The sequence below is a fragment of the Phocoena phocoena genome, chromosome 5 (genome assembly GCF_963924675.1).
Source record: "Phocoena phocoena chromosome 5, mPhoPho1.1, whole genome shotgun sequence".
Classification (NCBI taxonomy): Eukaryota; Metazoa; Chordata; class Mammalia; order Artiodactyla; family Phocoenidae; genus Phocoena; species Phocoena phocoena.
In genome coordinates, this window is record NC_089223.1 from 29,397,748 (window position 1) to 29,419,218 (window position 21,471).

Genomic DNA, 21,471 nt, shown 5'->3' on the forward strand with positions numbered 1-21,471 from the left:
CTTTTATTTTTACTTTAAACCAAACAAACTTTCTGGTCAACCCAGTATTTTATATGTAGTAGCTTGTATCTGTTAATCCCAAACTCCTAATTTATCCCTCTACCACCCCCTTTCCCCTTTGGTAACCATAAGTTTGTTTTCTATATCTGTGAGTCTGTTTCTGTTTTGTAGATATGCTCATTTGTGTCATATTTTAGATTCCACATATAAGTGATATCATATGGTATTTGTCTTTTTCTGTCTGACTTACTTCACTTAGTATGATAATCTCTAGGTCCATCCATGTTGCTGCAAATGGCATTATTTCATTCTTTTTATGGCTGAGTAATATTCCCTTGTATATATGTACCACATTTTCTTTATCCATTCATTTTTTGATGGACGTTTAGGTTGCTTCCATGTCTTGGCTGTAGTATATCGTGCTGCTATGAACACTGGGCTGCATTATCCTTTCAAATTAGAGTTTTCTCTGGATATATGCCCAGGAGTAGGATTGCTAGATCATACGGTAACTCTATTTTTAGTTTTTTAAGGAACCTCCATACTGTTCTCTGTAGTAGCTGCACCAATTTAAATTCCCACCAACAGTGTATGAGGGTTCCCTTTTCTTGACACCCTCTCCAGCATTTATTATTTGTAGACTTTTTAATGATGGCCATTCTGACTGATGTGAAGTGATACCTGAATGTAGTTTTGATTTGCGTTTCTCTGATAATTAGCGATGTTGAGCATCCCTTCATGTACCTATTGGCCATCTGTATGTCTTCTTTGGAGAAATGTCTGTTTAGGTCTTCTGCCCATGTTTTGATTGGGTTGTTTGTTATTTTGTTATTGAGTTGTATGAGCTGTTTATATATTTTGGAAATTAAATCCTCATTGGTTGCATCATTTTTGCAGATATTTTCTCCCAGTCCGTAGGTTGTCTTTTTGTTTAGTTTATGGTTTCCTTTGCTGTGCAAAAGCTTATAAGTTTAATCAGGTCCCATTTGTTTATTTTTGCTTTTATTTCTATTGCCTTGGGAGACTGACCTAAGAAAACATTGCTATTATTAATGTCAGAGAATGTTTTGCCTGTGTTCTCTTCTTGGAGTTTTATGGTGTCCTGTCTTATATTTAAGTCTTTAAGCCATTTTGAGTTTATTTTTGTGTATGTTGTGTAGGAGTGTTGTAACTTTATTGATTTACATGCCACGTAGGAGATTTTTGCAAGATCTACCTTGGGACCAAATTTAAGGAGGCTTTTGAGAAGGCTATGGTGTTTGTAAATTTAAGAATTCTTCCAAGCTTGGTATTCTAAATAATATTCTAAATATTTATTGAATTCCCATAGTGTATGAAGCCCTGAGCTTTCTGTTGTGGTGCTTAGAAGTGGTCTTTCCTTCTCTTCCCGGAGTTCTGCATTCATTATCTACATGATATGGGTCCAGGCAGGACATAAATCCCAATGTATATTGTATTAGTTTCCTGAGGCTGTTGGAATAAATTACCACAAACTTACTGGCTTAAAACGGAAATTTATTTTCTCACAGTTCTGGCAGCTAAGTCTGAAATGCAAACTCCCTCTGGAAGCTTTAGGGGAGAATCTGTACCTTGATTCTAAGTAGCTTCTAGTGGCTGACAGTATTCCTTGGCTTGTGGCCACATCACTCCAAACCCTGCCTCCGTCTTCACCTCCCTCTCTTCTGTGTGTCTGTTTTTCCTCTTTTGTCTGTGAAATCTCCCTCTGCCTCTGTCTCATAAAGACACTTGTGACGGCACCCAGATAATCCACTGTTATCTCTTCGTTGCAGTATCTTTAATCACATCTCCAAAGACATTTTTTCAAATACAGTAATATTAACAAGTTCCAGGCATTAAGGCTTGGTAACTTTGTGTGGCCGTTATTCAACCAACCACACTCATCTACCGCAGAAATTACATGTAGTGATCTGAGCATCTCATCTCTCTCACTGCATGATCCTCAGCAGTACTCACCCCACAATATATATACCAGCTGTAAAGCCACTGTTGACCGAGATCAGGCATGATGTGTTTATGTCTTCCGCTTTCTTGAGCACTTCAGAACGAACTGTGCTAGTTGCTAGAGGGCGAGGTAAACAGAAAGCTCCGGGACAGCAGGGTGAGGGCTGTGGTTGGAGCAGAGCGCAGGGGCACTGAGAACAAATTCGAGGGGCTCCTAACCCAGTCACAGTTGAGCAGGGGAGGCCACCTGGAGGAGGTGAGGTCTCATGTGGTGCTGAGGGGTAAATAGGAGTTCACCAAGAAGCGGGGAGAGAGAGCTCCAGACAAAACCGCCTGTGCAAGTGCCTGGAGGTCTAGATAAGAGATTGGCAAAAGGGATAAAATGGGAATGGATATATCCCGAGGCTATTGAGAAGGCTGACCTGGCAGGGATCTGTGATGGATTGGCTGTGCAGGGGGATGCAGGAAGGAGGGTCCGGGTGGAATTCCTGTCTGCTCTGGGCAGCCAGGTTCATTCAGTGAGACAAAGGACACAGGAGGGAAGGACTGGAGACAAGATGATTCGTTTGGTTTGAGAGAGCTGTTTATTCCGTGAATCTGTTTCTCTCTGGCTGTCTCTCTCTCTCTCTCTTTTGGCAGTTAAAAACCACCCTGGCCAAGGATAGGGCGGTATCCTTTGCCAAGTGAGCAGTTTTCTTTGTCATTTACTCTCACATACAAAACCATGGAACACCGCCATGAAATGATTCATGTGTAAATTATTTGGAGTTAGAATCATGAATCACTTAACATAAATAATGGTAGATGACTGAATAATGCAAGTTCAGTGCAGTTCAAGACAAAAGTGATGTTCACGTTGTATTTAAAAATATTTCCCTGGGAAATGTAACCTAGAGAGCATTTTTATGTATTAGAAACAAAGATTACATACGGGTTGCATAAGAAATAGGAAGATAACGTTTGTAAAGATTTTTGTGCATTGTTTTGTTTTGCTTCTGAGGATGGTTTACGTTAAAAAGTGGATTGTTCCTTCAAAGACGTATTTACATGCATCGTCAGAGGTTGGGAAACAAAGGCTAATAGCTCCCACATCCCAGCAAAAACCTTCACTATGTGCATAGAATACTAGCCATCGTTGAGTAGCATACAGTAAGCCGAGATAATAAATAATGGTGGAGAAAATGTTGCAATATTTACTTAATGTTTGAAATGTAACACTGCCCAGAGGCCCTGGGAGAAGTTCCACAATGCGTCTCAGAAGACTCTCTATTGTGCCTTTTAATGAAAAAGATAACTTGGGGGAGGTGTAGTCTCCGTATGTGGTAGACTCCTTATTTTAGCTCCAATTTGAGCGAATTCTTGGGGTACTGGTGATGGGGATTATTTTACATATGTCACTCTAAATTAGCATCACAGACAGAGCCCCTGAAGAGAGGTAAATTTATAGACTCTCCCAACCTGGGGGAAATGGGGAGGAGGGAGGAGAACTGACGTGATAGTTCCACTTAGCTTAAAAATCAAACACCCATTTTACTACCATGTCGTCTCGGCTTCATACAGAGTGAAATAAACTCATTTGGTTGCCTTTACATGTTCACAAAGGTACATCTGCCTCTGCTTGTTACTGTGATTAAGGACATGGTTGGCACAGATGAGCCAAAGGCTTCTAAACAGGTGTACAAATGTGGAGGGTTTGCTGCATCTTTCCTTTGTCTCTGTGGCCGCGAGGAGTTGGCTGCACAGCTGCTTCCCTTGGGAGGGACCAGGGCTGTTGTGCCTACTGCTGCTGCCCTGTGGGACTGGAACCACGTAGGGGGCCCTGTGGCCTCCCAGCTGTGGTTGGCTAGGTTCTGAGAACCACTGTTCTTCCCTGTCTGCTGACTCCAAAGCCAGTCTAAGTCTTCCCAGCCCTGCTCATTAATGGGCATAGATTCTCTTCCTGTACAAAGCCTGGTGTGGTTCTGCCTTGACTCCCAAGTTGGTGTGAGACTACCTCTAGTTCCTATCTTTTCAAGGAATTGAATAGTTTCAGCTTTGCAGCTATCATTTTGAAAAATTACAACTTTGACTAAAGCCTCCCCCTTTGAAAGGTGATATTATTGTACAGTACACAAAATGTGGACTGGGATGTCAGGACCCTAGGTGTGCACCCCGCCTCCAAGAACTGTTCTAAGGATAAGCGTTAAGACATTACACAAGTACCTTGCACAGCGACTGACAGATAGTGACTAGATTCCTAGATCATGTTGGTTCTTTTCTTTCCCCCTTGTTGGTTCAGCATTTGCACTGTCATTTTATCTAACATTTACCGAGTGACTACCTGAACAAACACAGTGCATTCAGTGCTCGAGAAACACCACCCTCCATGAGCAGCAGCCAGCAACAGATTTTCTCTGAACGTTAGTTATTCATCTGTTATAATTCATACTTCCACCTGTTGTCGAAAAGCATTTGAGATGGCTTTGAGTAAAAATACACGTATACATGGATGCATGAAGAGGAGAGGAACCATAAATGGTATCCTGAACTAGAGATAATTATCTTACTACTGCGGCAGAACCCTGAAATTCATGAGAGCAAAGGAGGCAAAAGGGGCGTAAGAGGGAAGCGTGCGCGCACACACACACACACACACACACACACAGACGAACATATAATATGAATATATGCATATAGGTGTATTGAATATTTAGGTAGCAAATGATAGCTCTTATAAGGTAAATTTTATAAAAGCTATATTTGAAAACCTAGAGTGTGTAATAGGGCAATTAGCAATTTTTATAGAGCATTTCCTAAATTCTAAACAATTTATTATTCCAGTTAATGAGGATTAACACATATGACATCGTTGAGAGATTTTAATGTCTCATAATAAAAGAGACCAGTTGTTGCCCATGATTCATGGGTTGGTGTATTGAAAATAATAATGCCGTGAGTAAACGTTTTGCTACAATGCTGATCTCAACTGCATTACTCACCAGGACTGATAATCAGGTGGTCTTTTCAGAGAAGTGATGGTCCCCATGGTACTATATGTCTCCTGATTTCTGAAATACAAGATGATAAGGAACATCCATCTGGTGAATGATTTCATACCCAATCGTAGAAGAAGAAAGTTTCTTTTTTATGAATTTCACCATGAAATTCAAATTCATATTGGTAATAGTTTAAAAACTAAAAATGTTTGTAATGCTAGAAGTTGTATCCCATAAGCATGCCAAATTTCCTTATATGCCTAGTCTTTATTTCTGAGTGTATACTGAAAGGGAAAAGTGATTCCAGCTGAACTGCAAAGCACAGTGTGGCGTACACAAGCTTTCATAGCATCACAACCTCTTAAGGTGTTAGAAATAAAGAAGAGACAGAAAGGAGTGTGTTTTATATGCCAGATAGCATGCCGAGCCTTTTGAGGGATGTATTTTTTTTAATAAATTTATTTATTTATTTTATTTTTGGCTGTGTTGGGTCTTTGTTGCTGCGTGTGGGCTTTCTCTAGTTGCGTTGAGCGCGAGTTACTCTTCTTTGCGGTGTGCGGGCTTCTCATTATGGTGGCTTCTCTTGTTGCACAGCATGGGCTCTAGGCGCGTGAGCTTCAGTAGTTGTGGCACGTGGGCTCAGGAGTTGTGGCACGTGGGCTCAGGAGTTGTGGCGCACAGGCTTAGTTGCTCCGCGGCATGTGGGATCTTCCCGGACCAGGGCTCAAACCCGTGTCCCCTGCATTGGCAGGCGGATTCCTAACCACTGCGCAACCAGGAAACTCCTCGAGGGATGTATTGAAGAATGTCTTTCTGTTAGTTACAATGAGGTGTCACGCTGACTTGTCCTGTCCCTAGGGATACCAGCTGGGCCAGGGTGTGGTTTGTCTCTGTTCCTTCAGTGTCAGACCTACAGCCTGTGTTGTCCTCCAGAACACAGGGATAGAGCAGAGGGTTCTGTGATTTCTGACCTACCTCTCTAAACCCTTTTTGACAGGAGCATCTGATTGAGAACGAAGTGTCGATACTGCGCAGAGTGAAACATCCAAATATCATCATGCTGGTTGAGGAGATGGAAACAGCTACTGAGCTTTTTCTGGTGATGGAATTGGTCAAAGTAAGGGGATGGAGAGATTTCAAGAGAATTCATTGATGACAAATCCCAAGACGTACAATATTCTTGAAGGACCTAATTGGAAAAGTGTTTTGCTACCTTGAAACTTCCATTATTTATAATCATCAGTTTTAGTGGCACTTGTGTCATTTTTTTCATCTACTCCAGGCTGATGAGCTTTCTTTGTTACCTTCACAGAACTGCCACTGTTGATGTTTTGGTTTGTTTTGCTTTTTAAAATATTTATTTATTTATTTATTTGGTTGCATTGGGTCTTAGTTATGGCAGATGGGCTCCTTAGTTGCGGCACACGGGCGCCTTAGTTGTGGCGTGCAAACTCTTAGTTGCGGCACGCATGTGGGATCTAGTTCCCGGACTAGGGATCGAACCTTGGCCTTCTGCATTGAGAGTGCAGAGTCTTAACCACTGTGCCACCAGGGAAGTCCCCACTGTCGATGTTTTGATATGTTCTTTTATGTGTCCTTTAGGGTGGAGATCTCTTTGATGCAATTACTTCTTCAACCAAGTACACTGAGAGAGATGGCAGTGCCATGGTGTACAACCTGGCCAACGCCCTCAGGTACCTCCATGCCCTCAGCATTGTGCACAGAGACATCAAGCCAGAGAACCTCTTGGTACGTCATCTCTGCCTTTTCTGTTCCAACTCAGGCCTCTCTCCCTTTAAAGTGACAGTAATTGCATGCAAATAATCATATGCAGACTATGACATTTTATTTTATTTATTCATTTATTTTTTGTGGTACGCGGGCCTCTCACTGTTGTGGCCTCTCCCGTTGCGGAGCACAGGCTCCGGACTCGCAGGCTCAGCGGCCATGGCTCACGGGCCCAGCCGCTCCGTGGCATGTGGGATCCTCCCGGACCGGGGCACGAACCCGCATCCCCTGCATCGGCAGGCGGACTCTCAACCACTGCGCCACCAGGGAAGCCCCAATGACATTTTAAAGTCTATACCAGCCCTGCAGATACGGGGCTGAGAGAATTTAAATCTAGAAAATCAGCCTGACTCAAGTCAATGACCATAAAATGTTAATGGATTTCTCGAATTGATCTGCACTTCTGCATTTACTGTTTACCAGACATTAGAAAACATATTTTCATTTACGATTTGATGGATGGTGCTAACTGAAGAAAGGTGAGCAGGAAAATTATTTTATGAGGCAAAAAATTCTGAAGAATAAATTGGAGACAGAAACAGAATTAGAGGCTTGTAGGAGACAGCAGTAGAACACAAGCGTTCGTTTCTGTGCAGGGCGGAACTTTGGAAATGATCTAGTCCATTCATTTCAGCTCTACAGATATGGAAATTGAGACCCAGATATGCTAACTTTTCTTGTTTAAAAGTCTCATTTGTCCTGTTGTTCTACAGATGAAAGTCTTATTCTGATATGCACTCAGCTTCATAATCTGGTTCCAGTTTACCTTTCCAGCCTCTTCTCCTGTTACTCTCTTCCCTACCCATCTGGCCAGCATGGCACTCACCTTCAAGCCATATTTAACTCACCTCATGGTGGCCTTCAAACCAAACATTGCTAATGGGGACAGTCCTCGTGTCTACATTGTAGAGAAATTTTAGAGAAGGCGATTTGGGAGTTCTGCACACACACATCTCCCAAACGCACACAGGACTCTTGGCTTCTCTGTTTCCACCTTTCAGGGCTGAGCGTCACCATCATCATCGTTACTGCTTGGCAGGTGAGCCTATCTGAGTCTCCCATATCGTGTGCATCCAAGCACAGGTTTCCCCGGGTCCAGGAGTTGGTGAAGACTTGACTTCCTCAGCAGCATTACACCTCATTGTTGGTGTCCACACTGGTCTCTGTTTGCAGCATCCTCTCCCCCAGCAACGTGGCAAACACGTTCCTCTTGTAAGATACTGAGCAAGGCCTGTCTCCTTTTTTTTGCGGTACGCGGACCTCTCACTGTTGCGGCCTCTCCCGTTGCGGAGCACAGGCTCCGGACGCGCAGGCTCAGCGGCCATGGCTCACGGGCCCAGCCGCTCCGTGGCATGTGGGATCCTCCCGGACCGGGGCACGAACCCGCGTCCCCTGCATCGGCAGGCGGACTCTCAACCACTGCGCCACCAGGGCAGCCCGAGGCCTGTCTTCTTGATATCACCCCAGGCTCCCTCGGCGGAGTCAGTCACGGCCACCTCTGGTTTTTACTGCACTTGCCGTGGTGCAGTGATTTTATCGTTTACTTGTCTGTTGTCTTCTCTAGGTCGTAAGCACTAACGGGGCAAGGTCTATGTTTCGGTTACTTTATATCCCCAGGGCCGAGGAAGCACACAGTGGACGTGGGTAGACGGCTGGTGACTGACCACCATGGTCACCTAGGTCGCCAGCAGCTGGCCCTCAAACACAAGTCTCCACAGCCTGCCTCATACGCCCAGCACGCAAATAACAACTGAATGGACTAGGCTTTGGGGCCGTCCTGGGGCTTTCTGCTAATTCAGGGTATCCATTTCGCCTTTTGGTTAATGCCATTGGATAATTTCCGAGTGTCCACTTAAAAAGTATGTGAGGTTTTTTTTCTTACTGTCTCCTGCCTTGAGGGAATATGTTTCATCTCTGTTTGTTCCTATTAGGAAAGTAAACACCCCTGCTCTGTAAAACAAGATGTGTTATGTGAACTCTAAAGAGGAATGGAGGCAGCGGTAAGCCAGGCCCCTGGGTGGACGTGAGGGCGTGGGGTTCCCTCCTCTCGACGGGCTGCTTCTGCACCTTGAGGCTGCAGTCTGGGCTGGCCCCGCCCCTCCCCCACTGACAGAGCTTGGCCGGGGGCAGAGGGGACAAGGCTTCCCCCCCGCGGAGCCAGACACAGTGCCGAGGTGTTCACGAGGACGCCCCTGCTCTCCACGGCCCACGTCACCGCAGTGGCCGCTGTGATTGACGTTCTCTGAGAGCACGGGGCCACGGGGCCCGAGGACCAGTGGTTACCACAGTGCCCACGCCGCCTGGCTCTGACTGCGGGGGCCCAGCTGGCGAGGAGGGTGGTGGAGGGGTGAGTGAGCTTCCCTGTAAACCCGAGGGTGCCCGTTTCCCAGCTCACTGATTCCGTTCTCACCCCATTTCCCCTCTTTTCCACTCACAGTTCCTTACTGTATGCAGAATCTCAGAAAACCGCCCCTCATCCTCTTCTGCTGTTACACATCAAGGGAAGATAGCAGTTGGAGACATCAGTCCCCGTTAGGATGAGTCTCAGAATGTAGGCAGGAGATTGGAATCGAGTGCCCCACCTGCCCCACCTGGATGAATGTCCGCCCCACTCCGAGACCTGCTCTAACCCTGCTGTGCTGCCCAAAGGGCAGAGAAGGGAGATGATAAAACTGATGTCGGGATGAGGCTAATGTGTGACATGAAAGGGCCGTGGGGTCGGGCTTTGGAGACCCTTAGCTGTGCATATCCAAGTAGAATATGTGCCTGCCTTTGGAAACCTAACTGGACCCCTCGGCTGATCCTAGATAGAGTCAGCAGGTTGGCGTGAAAAAGTGCCATCGAGGCACTAAAAGGAAATACGCAGAGGGACTGCCAAGCTCTTCCTACTCTAGAAGAGAATTGGGCCTTTGAACACCAGAGCATTCAGACATCTGATTTGCATCCCCTCCTCTGGCAGCAGTGTCATAATTTAAACCCCTGCCAGCAGAGATGTATGGGTCACTGTGTCAGGGAGCACAGGGGTGGCCATTAATGCCGTGAGTTACAGCCTGGCGGTGCCCTGTCAGAGTTAACTATGAGAGACCAGCGATAAATTCCACGTTTCCAGGAGTTCTGGGGGCAGGGGAGAGAAGAGGGTTGGTTTCTCATATTTGAAGTCCTGCTAAATCATGATGCTGACATTTTATTTAGAGAGCTTGTGGCATTCACTTTGTATGTGGGATCTGCATTTCTCACATATTTCAGTTTTGCATTCTGAGAGCAACTTTTGACAGCATCTCTCAGCTTGTGGTGGGCCCTTTGAGCACCGCAGGGCTGGAGTTCTCACAGTGGTGGCTGTTCAGATCTCACCGAGAGTCTGCAGGCCGTGCAGGCTTTTAGACGCAGGAGGGTGCGGTGGACGGCAGTGGTCTTGTTTGGAGCCCCCCTTGGCTGCCTGCTCGTAACTTGAGTTTTCTGAGCCTCAGTTTCCTCATCTGTAAATTGGAGCAAAAGTTCTCTTCCTAATTGTCCAGCAGGGTGACTATAGTAGTGCAGTGAGACAGCATTTAGGAAAATATTGGAATCTCCCAAGTCCTGCGAGGATGCACGTTACTGGGGAGAACTGAACTCTCTGCCAGAACAGAAGGCCTTTGGAGTCCCTGTGCATTTAGCCACCTCTTTCTTAAAACCAGTCTCTTAAAGCCATGTGTGTGTGTCCGTGTCAGTTTCTTAAAGCAATGTCATAAATTTAAAAAAAATTTTTGGCTGCATTGGGTTTTCGTTGCTGCACGTGGGCTTTCTCTAGTTGCGCCGAGCGGGGCTACTCTTTGTTTCGGTGTGCGGGCTTCTCATTGCGGTGGCTTCTCTTGCTGCGGAGCACGGGCTCCAGGCACGCGGGCTTCAGTAGTTGTGGCACACGGCCTCAGTAGTTGTGCTTGTGGGCTCTAGAGCACAGGCTCATTAGTTGTGGTGCATGGGCTTAGTTGCTCTGCAGCATGTGGGATCTTCCTGGACCAGAGATTGAACCCATGTCCCCTCCGTTGGCAGGAGGATTCTTAACCACTGCACCACCAGGGAAGTCCCAGCAATGTCATAAATGTGTGTGTGTATATGTGTAGATTTATAGATGTATATATATGTATTTTTTTTTCCTGCTTTGAAGAGAATCTCCAGCTAAGATTTGAAATTTACTTACATTCTCTTCCACATATTTGCCTTTGTGTCTAGCATTGGGGAGAGATGAATCAGATAAAATATTATTATTCCAGGCTTGTCTGGCCCTTATGACACTTCCCTTTTGATGTTTAGCCAAGGAGTACCACTTGCCCAAACATAATTCAATGATTATAGACTGTTCAGTCCCTTTCTATTTATACTCCTACATCTGACTCTGAATTCCTTATAGGGGATGTGAAAAACGGGACTTCTGGGACTTCGGAGTATCTGACAACACTTAAATACCCCTAGGCATCCCTAAATTGAATGTCTAAAATAAACACTGTTTTTAAAAAATGTACCTAATGAGTGTATTTTAAAGTTGTAAAAACAAAATGACATTAACAAAACTTTTTTTTTTTTACTCATGATAGAGACATTTAGAATTATAATGTCGGTTATAATGTTCTTATCACTGCAATTACTCAGGGAATTTCTAAAGTCTGGGTTTCAGTAAATGCATCATAAATTCTAACTGTAATTCAGATTGTTCTTGTTCATGTTTATATTAAACATAACGGATGGAAAGTCGTCCTAAGACTAAGCATGACTAAGAACCTGGTTTCTGTTGCTTTAGGCTGAATCATTAGTAGCTTTTTTTTTTTTTGTGGTACGCGGGCCTCTCACTGCTGTGGCCTTTCCTGTTGCGGAGCACAGGCTCCGGATGCGCAGGCTCAGTGGCCATGGCTCACGGGCCCAGCTGCTCCGCAGCACATGGGATCCTCCCAGACCGGGGCACGAACCTGTGTCCCCTACATCGGCAGGTAGACTCTCAACCACTGCGCCACCAGGGAAGCCTCATTAGTAGCTTTGAATATGTTTCTGCTGAGTTGTGGGCTGACTCAGAATGATAAATATCTGTGAGGGACTCCAAATCCTCATCATTAGTCCTGTGAAACTTGTAAGTCATAAAGATGCATGCTGCACATGGGTATTTAGTACATCAACATGGAAGCAGTTATTAAAATACTAAGGTGAAAAATACTCTTCTTAAACTGCTGAGAACATCACAGGCTGGGAAGGTATTTCAGTGTCATCCTTAAAAAAATGCCTATTAAGGTGGTGGGGTCATTGGCATGAGGAAGGCTGGAGGTTCTTGACGTCTTTTTATTGAGGAGTTTATAAATCATCCCCCTCATTAAGTAGCAGACTAATGGATGATGTTGTGAACATGCTTATCTTGAAAAAACATAATTTGCTAAATTTTTCACTTCCTTTAGTAAGTAGTGGTTTAGATGAAAATCTGATTCAGTTCATGGTAGAATACAAGGAAACACAAACAAAATATGTTTAAAATGTAAAAGTAGAGGAAAGGTATGACGTGAGTACAAGTTAGGTTTTTGTAGTTATCCTCTGAAATTGAGTGTTTTCAGAATGGACGTCCAAGAGGCAAATAGACAGCTTGTTAAAGATCCCACAGTCAAATCTCAGTTTTGTTCTCAGACACACTCATTTGCTTCTAAAACAATCCATTTAAAATGTAACTTCCGGATTTTTATCCTATAAGCAAAGTTTGCTTATATATAAAATTAATTTTTTCTGAATTATGGAACCAGCACATGTTCATTGTAAACATTTTGGAAACTACTGAAAAGTATAAAGAAGAAAATTAAAGTAACCTGTAATGCTACCACCTAGAGATAAACTTAACATTTTGGGGTGTTACAGCATATATATAATTTTGAATATTTAAAAAAATTTTATGTAATATAGTAAATATTTCCCATGATTAATATTTATTTGAAATGTGCTTATTAGTGACTGTATAATATTTCATTGTAGGGATTTACCATGATTTTTTTTTTTTTGGTTATTTTTTTGTCTGTTTGGTTTTCTTTTTCAACATCTTTATTGGAGTTACCATGATTTATTAAGTCATTACCCTGTTGGCCATTTATGTTTCTTCCAGTTTTTAAAAACAGATGAATTCTGATATTGGCATTCTTGTGTATAACCTTTCGGTCCATCTCTGTTGCCTCAGAGCAACAGGTTCTTAGAAGTAGATTTACAGGATCAAAGGTTATGAAGGATATTAAGAAATTTACATATGGTTGCAGTGCTTTCTAGAAAAGTTGTTACATGTTCATCAGCATTGTTAAACCTTTTCCAAGATGATGATTTACCTGATGTAATCAGTCGGTCCTTCTAGGAAAGGAAGGAACATTCATTAAGTCCTGATCTGTACTTCATCTCATTTCATCCTCACACCAACCCCGTGAGCCAAGGACCCCTGTCCTCCCATTTCACAGATGAAGAATCCTGCCCAGGGCGAGTGAGAGACTTTCAAAGGTCACATCACCAGAAAATGGGTGGGGTGGTTGGTTATGCAAGCTCAGGCTGTCTGATCCCCAAAGTCATTTTCTTTCTAAATTTCCAGGGTTCTCCCCTATGTAATATTTATATTCATCATTGTCTAGAGAACAAGTTCTAATTTTATTTTCTAAACTAAACATGCAAGTTGGAGACCACCTAGCCCTCCAGTGGACACTTCATAAACATTTCTGAGGCTCTCACATCCCCCCTTCCCGCCAGCGCTCAGGAAACACACAACAGAAGTTTTAGAGGGCTCTCGAGCCAACCAGGTAAGCAGCCACCTACACTCCTCAGCATGCAGACATGTTCATTATACTCCTAGGTAAGGAACGTTTTGCAAAGGTAGAAATATTGTCTTTTTCCTATTTCACACAGTCATGCAAAATCTCTAAAAAGAAAAACTAGAGCTTTAAGAAGCAACAAAGATAAACCATGCCGTTAATATCACAAGGAGAGATTTCTTTTGATTTGTTAGTAAATGTATCTGTGTCCTTTCTGCCTAATTCCAAAGGCCCCCCACCCCTTGCAATCACTGAGGAAAAAAAAAAAAAAAGACTTCTGATTATTGGCTGGTTTCTGTTCCAGGTGTGTGAATATCCTGATGGGACCAAGTCTTTGAAACTGGGAGACTTCGGGCTGGCCACTGTGGTAGAAGGCCCTTTATACACAGTCTGTGGCACCCCGACTTATGTGGCCCCAGAAATCATTGCTGAAACCGGGTATGCCTCCTGGGGGTTTGGGTTAGTGCTTTAACTTTGGGAAAGGGTATATTTTGCTGCTACTCCTGCTGTGTATTCACATGCCTCTTGGGAATGTGGAGGGCAGGAGAGACTGTTACCTGCACCATGATTTTGATCCCAGGAGCTTGAGTTTGTGCTCCTAGTTCCAAGAGCCCTAGGCCTTGACTTCTGTTCCAAGGCCAGTCTTGGAGTCCCCAAGATGGTGGTGAGGTTGGGAGAAGAGCAGACACCTTTTGTCCAGAGGGTAATTCATTCCTTTACATGAAACGAGCAGTTTGGTACCAAAAGGCCTTTTTTCCCTAACAAACAAAGGCAAGTACTCCAGTAATGTGCAGGGTTCCTGGGAGTAGTATCACTGTTTCTCTCCTCCCACCCACTTTGTTTCCCCAGCTATGGCCTGAAGGTGGACATTTGGGCAGCTGGGGTGATCACGTACATACTGCTCTGTGGATTCCCACCCTTCCGAAGGTCAGTGGCTCTTTGAATGACAATATTTGAATTGTAAACCCTCTCCCTTTGATCAGGAAGCAGACATTCTACTTCTGGCAATCAGGACCAGAAACTGCTCAATAAAAATGTCAGTTAAAAATTACACAAACATACCTTTCACTTTTTTATCTTAATTTACAACCTATTAATGTATATTCCTTGTCCACACTTTTGATGTGAGGCCAAGGCCTTTGCTTTTTGTTTGGTCCCCTGAGTTTCCTGCGGTCATTCTTCCGTAAAACACACCCATAGTCCAGTGTCTATGATTTCCATTCTCAGTCTTTTTCAAGAGGAATAGATTTAAAGATCCTTGTGAAGCAATCTGATCCTTCCAGGTAAGCCTTTTTCTAGTTCTTAAAGAGTTGTCTCTTCTACTTAATTCGACAGCAGTTTTTTGGTTTTTTTTTTTTTTTAATAAATTTATTTATTTATTTTTGGCTGTGTTGGGTCTTTGTTGCTATGCACATGCTTTCTCTAGTTGTTGAGAGTGGGGGCTACTTTTTGTTGCCGTGAGCGGGTTTCTCACTGAGGTGGCTTCTCTTGTTGCGGAGCACGGGCTCTAGGAGCACTGGCTCAGTAATTGTGGCTCACGGCCTCTAGAGCGCAGGCTCAGTAGTTGCGGCGCATGGGCTTATTTGCTCTGTGGCATGTGGGATCTTCCCGGACCAGGGCTCGAACCCGTTTCCCCTGCATTGCCAGGCGAATTCTTAACCACTGTGCAACCAGGGAAGCCCCCTCAACAGCAGTTTTTTTTTTTTTGGCAGTACTCGGGCCTCTCACTGCTGTGGCCTCTCCCGTTGTGGAGCACAGGCTCCGGACGCACAGGCTCAGCGGCCATGGCTCACGGGCCCAGCCGCTCCGCGGCACGTGGGATCTTCCCGGACTGGGGCACAAACCCGTGTCCCCTGCATCGGCAGGTGGACTCTCAACCACTGCGCCACCAGGGAAGCCCTCAACAGCAGTTTTTAAACAACTCACTTTGCAAAGCATTCGACCTAGTTCTTGTAGAAACAGGGAATTCTTTCTTTTTAAATTTATTTTGTCCGTTCACGTAATATTAAGTAGAATTACAAATACTTTTGGCATAAACAGAACTGGGAACAGCAGATTGACCCTTGGTGACCCTGCGCCTCGTCTGGTGGCCACACATGGTGTTTGGGTGTGTGCTGGGGTCCACAGAGTGCACTCGCACCCAGCAGTCCATGACTAGGGGGCGTGTGGGGCTTTGACACAGCATCTCTTTTGATCAGTTCTGTCTCCCTCTTTGGAGCAAATGAACACTTTGAAGCAGAAGTTCATCTAATGGTGCATGTTTGATTTTCCTCTGAGTTTTCTTGAATGCTCTTTTCCTTTTAATCCCTTCTTTGTTCATTTTACAACTCTTTGTAGAGTAGCTCCTGTGGGCCAGGTACTATTCTAAGTGCTGGGAATCGAGTGGTGAACAAAACATATTCTCTGAGGCCATAGCGTTTACATTGTAGTATTCGGTCAGTAAGTGAAAAATAAGTTTATTCCATTACCCCCCCCCACCCCGCATTTTATTGTGAAAGCTTTCAAACACACAGAAAAGTTGAAAGGTTTATCTTTTTTAAATGATCAATTTTTAATTGAGTTGAACAGGTTTTTTTTTCTTTTGCTGACACTAAACACAAGAATGACAGAGATGTCCGTCTGTACTTGTGAGAGCCTTCTGGTGTAGATACATCACGAGAATATCGATCAATCAGAATAACTGAGCATATGAGGTCATGCTAAGTTGGGGGCTAGAAATCACAAAAGGTTCCGTGAAAGATATGACATTTGCGTGGGACCTTGTCCTTGTGGCATGGGTTACGTTTCTGTAGGTGGAAAGTTCTTTCCATCTGGCCATCAACATCATGGTTTTCCGTCAAGATCGTTACTCAGGTGGGTTATACAGACTGTAGGATTACTGGACGTATCAGTTTTTGCTGAATAATAAACTTCCCCTAAAGGCAGGGGTGTAAATCATTCTGTGAGTCCATTGAGCAGTTCTTCTGCTCTGGGCTGGCTCAGTGGGGGCGTGAGGTCCAGTGTAGCCTCACTCATATGCCTGGTAGTTGGCTCAGTGTCAGCTGGGAAACAGATATGACTTGGCCATGTGCCTTTCAGCGTCCGGTGGGCTAGCATGGGCTTCACATGATGGTGGATACAGGATATCCCAAAGCAGCCAGAGCACTTTCCAAGTCTCTGCTTGCCGCATATTTCTTCATTGATGTCCCGTTGACCAAACGAAATCAAATAGCTAAGCCTGGGGTAAATGTGGGAGAAGGTTAAGTGTGTACATAGAGGGAGGGGGATCATTTGTGGCTATTTTTACAGTCACACTGTGCCCTGGCTGGTTTCAGTGATGACTTGTTTTGGGAACTAGTCAAGTGCAGAGGGTAGTGGGTTTATTTATTTTTTTTGCGGTACGCGGGCCTCTCACTGCTGTGGCCCCTCCCGTTGCGGAGCACAGGCTCCGGACGCTCAGCCTCAGCGGCCATGGCTCACGGGCCCAGCCGCTCTGCGGCATGTGGGATCTTCCCGGACCGGGGCATGAACCCGCGTCCCCTGCATCGGCAGGTGGACTCTCAACCACTGCGCCACCAGGGAAGCCCCTAGGGTAGTGGGTTTTGATAGTAAGTAATTCTAGGACCACTTACAGTAGAGTTTCCCTCCTTGGTTAACCCAAGTTAAGAGCAGTTGGAAAAGGGTATCAGGGATCAGTTGTAGAGGAATGTGTGCTCACAACTCCCTCTAGTGTTGCCACTTGCCAGCGCAGCCTGGGAGTTTTTTCTTTGACTTTGCTTTTTACTTTTTAACAAAAGTGAGACTCAGATTGAACAATATGTATCTATTGTGACTTGTTATCCAATGGACAGCAGCAGCTTTGCGGGATCTTGGGATAAGTCTGGCTAATCAAAAGCAGTAAAACTACATTCTGAAAGCTGCTGCCTTAGATGTTATATTCAGAAGCTGGTCCTACAACTCTAGATAGCTTACTTTTGAAAATGTTTTCCCTCTTTCATACCATGTTGTGATGAAAGAGAATCTATTATGTTAAATACTAGTTACAGAAACATCTTCACAGCGTACAGAGACATTCTGGATAGACTTTATAACCTTCTATAATATAAAATATATTATTTTTATATATTTTATGTATCATATATATAAATTATGGAAGTGGTCCTTTAAAGAATGATAAATGACTATGGTATAAGACAGATTATCTACTTAAATTTGTACCTAAAATAAAGTCCTTCAAACAGATATCTCAAAATATTTGTTTTCTACAAAAGATGATTTTCACCCAAAGCTTTTTAATTAAAATTGTTCCTTGGAATTGACAGTTTCAACTTCTTTCACTGTAGCATCTCTCATTCTTCTTTTAGGGTTTTCGGGCTTTAGTCTTGGGCTGACATATATTTTCCCTCCAGTCTTTTCAACACCAGATTCATTGCTACTGAGAAGGATGTTGGTTTTTCAGAGGCAACTGGAAGTTTAGTTATTGCCTAAGCAAGTCTGTTCTTAGGGCCACTGACAAGTAATACTTGCCTGACCATGCTGAGGTATTTGATGTTTCTTTTAAAGACACACACGTACATACCCCCCTTGAAGTCAGATGTTTGCACATCATTTGTGAAATAGCTTACAACATCTTTTCAGGTTACCTTGTCCGGCCTTTAATGACTTGGCATTGGAAAGAGTGTACACAGACTCTTGCTGTTTTCAAAGTGTTTTTCTTAATGGGCATTTTCATACTTAGAGCACTGTGCTATTGAAGCACTAAAAAGTGCCTGAAGCATCTCAGCCAGATTGTACAGTATAAATGTGTTATGAATCCAGGGAAGGTTTAATCAGAGAGGCTTTTATTATGTGACTGCTAAGAAGGATAAATTCTCTTCAGCTCTGCTCTCGTGAGGGCAGCCCGAAATTCCCAAAGCTCTTGCAGTTCACAGCACGGGTCCTGAGGGTGCCATTCTAATTGCCAGGATCTTGGGGTTTTGTTGTTGACTTAGGCTGTTTTGCCAAGGACCTAAATCCTGCAGACACACCCCCAATGTTTTAGCTGTTTGTTAACAAAATAAAAGCCATAGATATTAAAAGAACATAAGCTAGTCGAGATTCCAGGAAAATACCAAAAAGGAGATGAGTGCAGTCCTAGAGAGGAATGGCTACAAAGAACAAATTCTGGAAATGGCTGACTTTTTTCTGTCTCCTTCTAACATTGTCTCCTGGGGTCCTCCAATTTTCTAAAGATTTCTGTAAAATCCCATTGTGTTCTTAGATGCATCCTTTACTCATTTATTTTTTATTATTTTTTTCATCCTTTACTCATTTTGAAGGAGAGTTGAGCTGAATTAAATCAGTAGAGAAGTAACAGTGAAAAGGAGAGAAAATATTTAGACACCTAGAAAGAGTCTGTGCTCACTCCAAGAATATCACTTTTTAGGAGAGCGAGGTGGGTGGGGGCATCTTTTGCCTCATCCGGTGATCTGGCCTGACTTGTGCTGCTCTGTGTGCTGCGTGACCCAGACGTCATGGACCAGCGGTGTCGATTCCACTGGGCTTGGTTAGAGGTCACGAATGTTCACCGGCCCACGAACTCTACTCTTTTTTTCCTAGAACAGGAACGAGGCAGCCATCTCATCACACAGCCCCCAAATTTGTCGCTGGACACTCCCTGGAGCGATGTATTTCTAGGGACACCACACTTGCCCTTGCAGACCCTGGAGGGCTGGTACCATGAGCAGCCTCCTGTCCAGAAGACTGGGCAGGGTCCCACGTGAGCACCCTGAGGAGTAAGTAGGCTGCAGGGAGCCTGTCGGGAGCTCCGGGAGGAATGTTGCACCCTTGCCGAGTGAGACGGAACTTCGCTCCTGGATTTTGATCTTGACCCCAGCAATGCATCCTAAGTTTTCTCCTAGGGCTTTGTGATGGCCTAGAAAGCCAATGACTGTGTTCTCACTCTGGCCATTGACGTGCCCGCCAAGAGAAGGGGCTCTGTGGCCGTGGAGATGCAGTTTTCTGGGAGGTAGGGGACGCCCAGCTTCCTGAATTTTTCCCAGCAGTGTTTCCATGGCGCCATCCATAAAAAGTCAAGTCATCATTTATCCGGTAGGCACCAGCTGTGTTTGCAGGTGCACCTTGGTGGGGGGGGCAGGTAGGCACAGGGTGGGGAGGTATGTTCACCCAGGGGTGGCGAGGTGGGTTTGCCTCAACCGTGCAGTTCTCTAGTCGATGTCCTTGGATGGGCTCTTTGTCTCGGACTGAGCTTCAATGAAAGGCAAGTTCCAAAGCGGGGAGCACATTGTGTCATGAATGTTTATCCAGATTCTGAACTCCTTGTGATGTTTTCATATGTTGGCTACTTCACTGATCTTTGGCTGTTTTCTTGGAAGAGTAGAAAGAGGAAGGACAAGGAGATCTGACTCAAATGTGCTGCTTTTCCCCTCTTACTACCACGAGAGACTGAGGGCAGGTGCTGAGCTTGTTTTTTTGCTGAAATGAGGATTTACATCATTTGTGGATGCCATTTTTTTCTTGAGTCTTTTTTTATCGTGGAAAAATATATGTAACGTAAAATTTATCATTCAAACCATTTTTAAGTGTATAGTTTTAAGGGTTAGGTGGTATTAAGTACATTTACAATGTTGTACAACCATCACTACCGTCCATCTCCGGAACATCTTCGTCTTTCCACGTTGAAACCCTGTACCCACTGAACAAAGTTCTTGCATCTTTGTCTCTTCTCTCTCCCCGCTCCCTCTCTTCCCCCTCTCCCCCTCTCCCTCATCCTCTCTTTCCCTCCCCCCTCCCTCCGCCCCCCCCATCTCTCCCCATCTCTCCCCACCTCTCCCCACACACACACACACACACACACACACACACACAGACCTCCCTCTTTTTCTGTGATTCCCAGGCCGGAAATGTTCTTCGGTTCTTTGTCTAAAAGGGAGAGAGTGTCATCCCAAATGCAGTTGAGATCCACAGCTGAGCTATGAAATGCCCAAGCCAGAGAGACTGGACTCCTCCCCCGCCTTCCCATGAGCATTTTGTTAAAAACTGTATGGTGACTCTGACTCTTTCTCTGTTTCTCCATCACTGACTTAGTGAGAACAATCTCCAGGAAGATCTCTTCGACCAGATCTTGGCTGGGAAGCTAGAGTTTCCAGCCCCCTACTGGGACAACATCACAGACTCAGCCAAGGTACCCATCCAGGCCCGTTTCTAGGGGTTGCGTCGTGTTGAGGGTCCTCACCCATTGTGTGGGGCTGTAGCAGCTCTTGGTGTTGAGCTCCGTGTCTGTCTTGACTTTTTTTTTTTCTTTTTTTTGTGGTATGCGGGCCTCTCACTGTTGTGGCCCCTCCCGTTGCGGAGCACAGGCTCCGGACGCGCAGGCTCAGCGGCCATGGCTCACGGGCCCAGCCGCTCCGCGGCATGTGGGATCTTCCCGGACCGGGGCACGAACCCGCGTCCCCTGCATCGGCAGGCGGACTCTCAACCACTGCGCCACCAGGGAAGCCCCTGTCTTGACTTTTAATGTGTGGTTCTTCATTAAGTTCCTTCCTCAGTGTGGTCTCTGCAATGCTTAACCAAATTCTGAAAGCTGGACTGGCTGTCGTCCCAGTTTGCCGCTACCATCCTCCTGGCTGTCGTCCCAGTTTGCCGCTACCATCCTCCCGTGCTCCTCTAAGCCCTAAACGTTTGTTCTTTCATTTATTCAAGAAATGGGTTACGGACACCCGTCAGACTCTAGGGGTGGATTTGTGAGACCTGCTGAATTGCCAGAAGGAGCAGCACTGCGGTTCTGCGCTGTGGAATGATGACAGTGGCCGGAACTCTTAGGAGAGAACATCTTGGGTTTAATGTAGATTCGGGAGAGACCTCTTCCTCTCTCAGTGCCGCTGACAGGAGGCAGCTGTGTCTGCGTAATTGCCTCCTAGGCACGGGCAGTGGAGGTGATAATAGCTTTTGCATTCAAATGGCTGAGCAGCTGTGTT

At 44.8% G+C, this 21,471-nt stretch overlaps 1 protein-coding gene across 2 annotated transcripts in view; it reads left to right on the top strand.

The window, feature by feature from the left end:
• The window catches only part of DCLK2 (doublecortin like kinase 2), a 152,885-nt gene that overhangs the window by 124,944 nt on the left and 6,470 nt on the right, over nucleotides 1-21,471 (top strand). For both annotated transcript variants that reach the window (XM_065877312.1, XM_065877311.1), the window contains 5 exons: nucleotides 5,935-6,054; nucleotides 6,540-6,686; nucleotides 13,821-13,954; nucleotides 14,366-14,443; nucleotides 20,582-20,678. In XM_065877312.1, coding sequence (XP_065733384.1) covers nucleotides 5,935-6,054; nucleotides 6,540-6,686; nucleotides 13,821-13,954; nucleotides 14,366-14,443; nucleotides 20,582-20,678 — 576 coding nt within the window. The remainder of the gene's footprint in view (nucleotides 1-5,934; nucleotides 6,055-6,539; nucleotides 6,687-13,820; nucleotides 13,955-14,365; nucleotides 14,444-20,581; nucleotides 20,679-21,471) is intronic.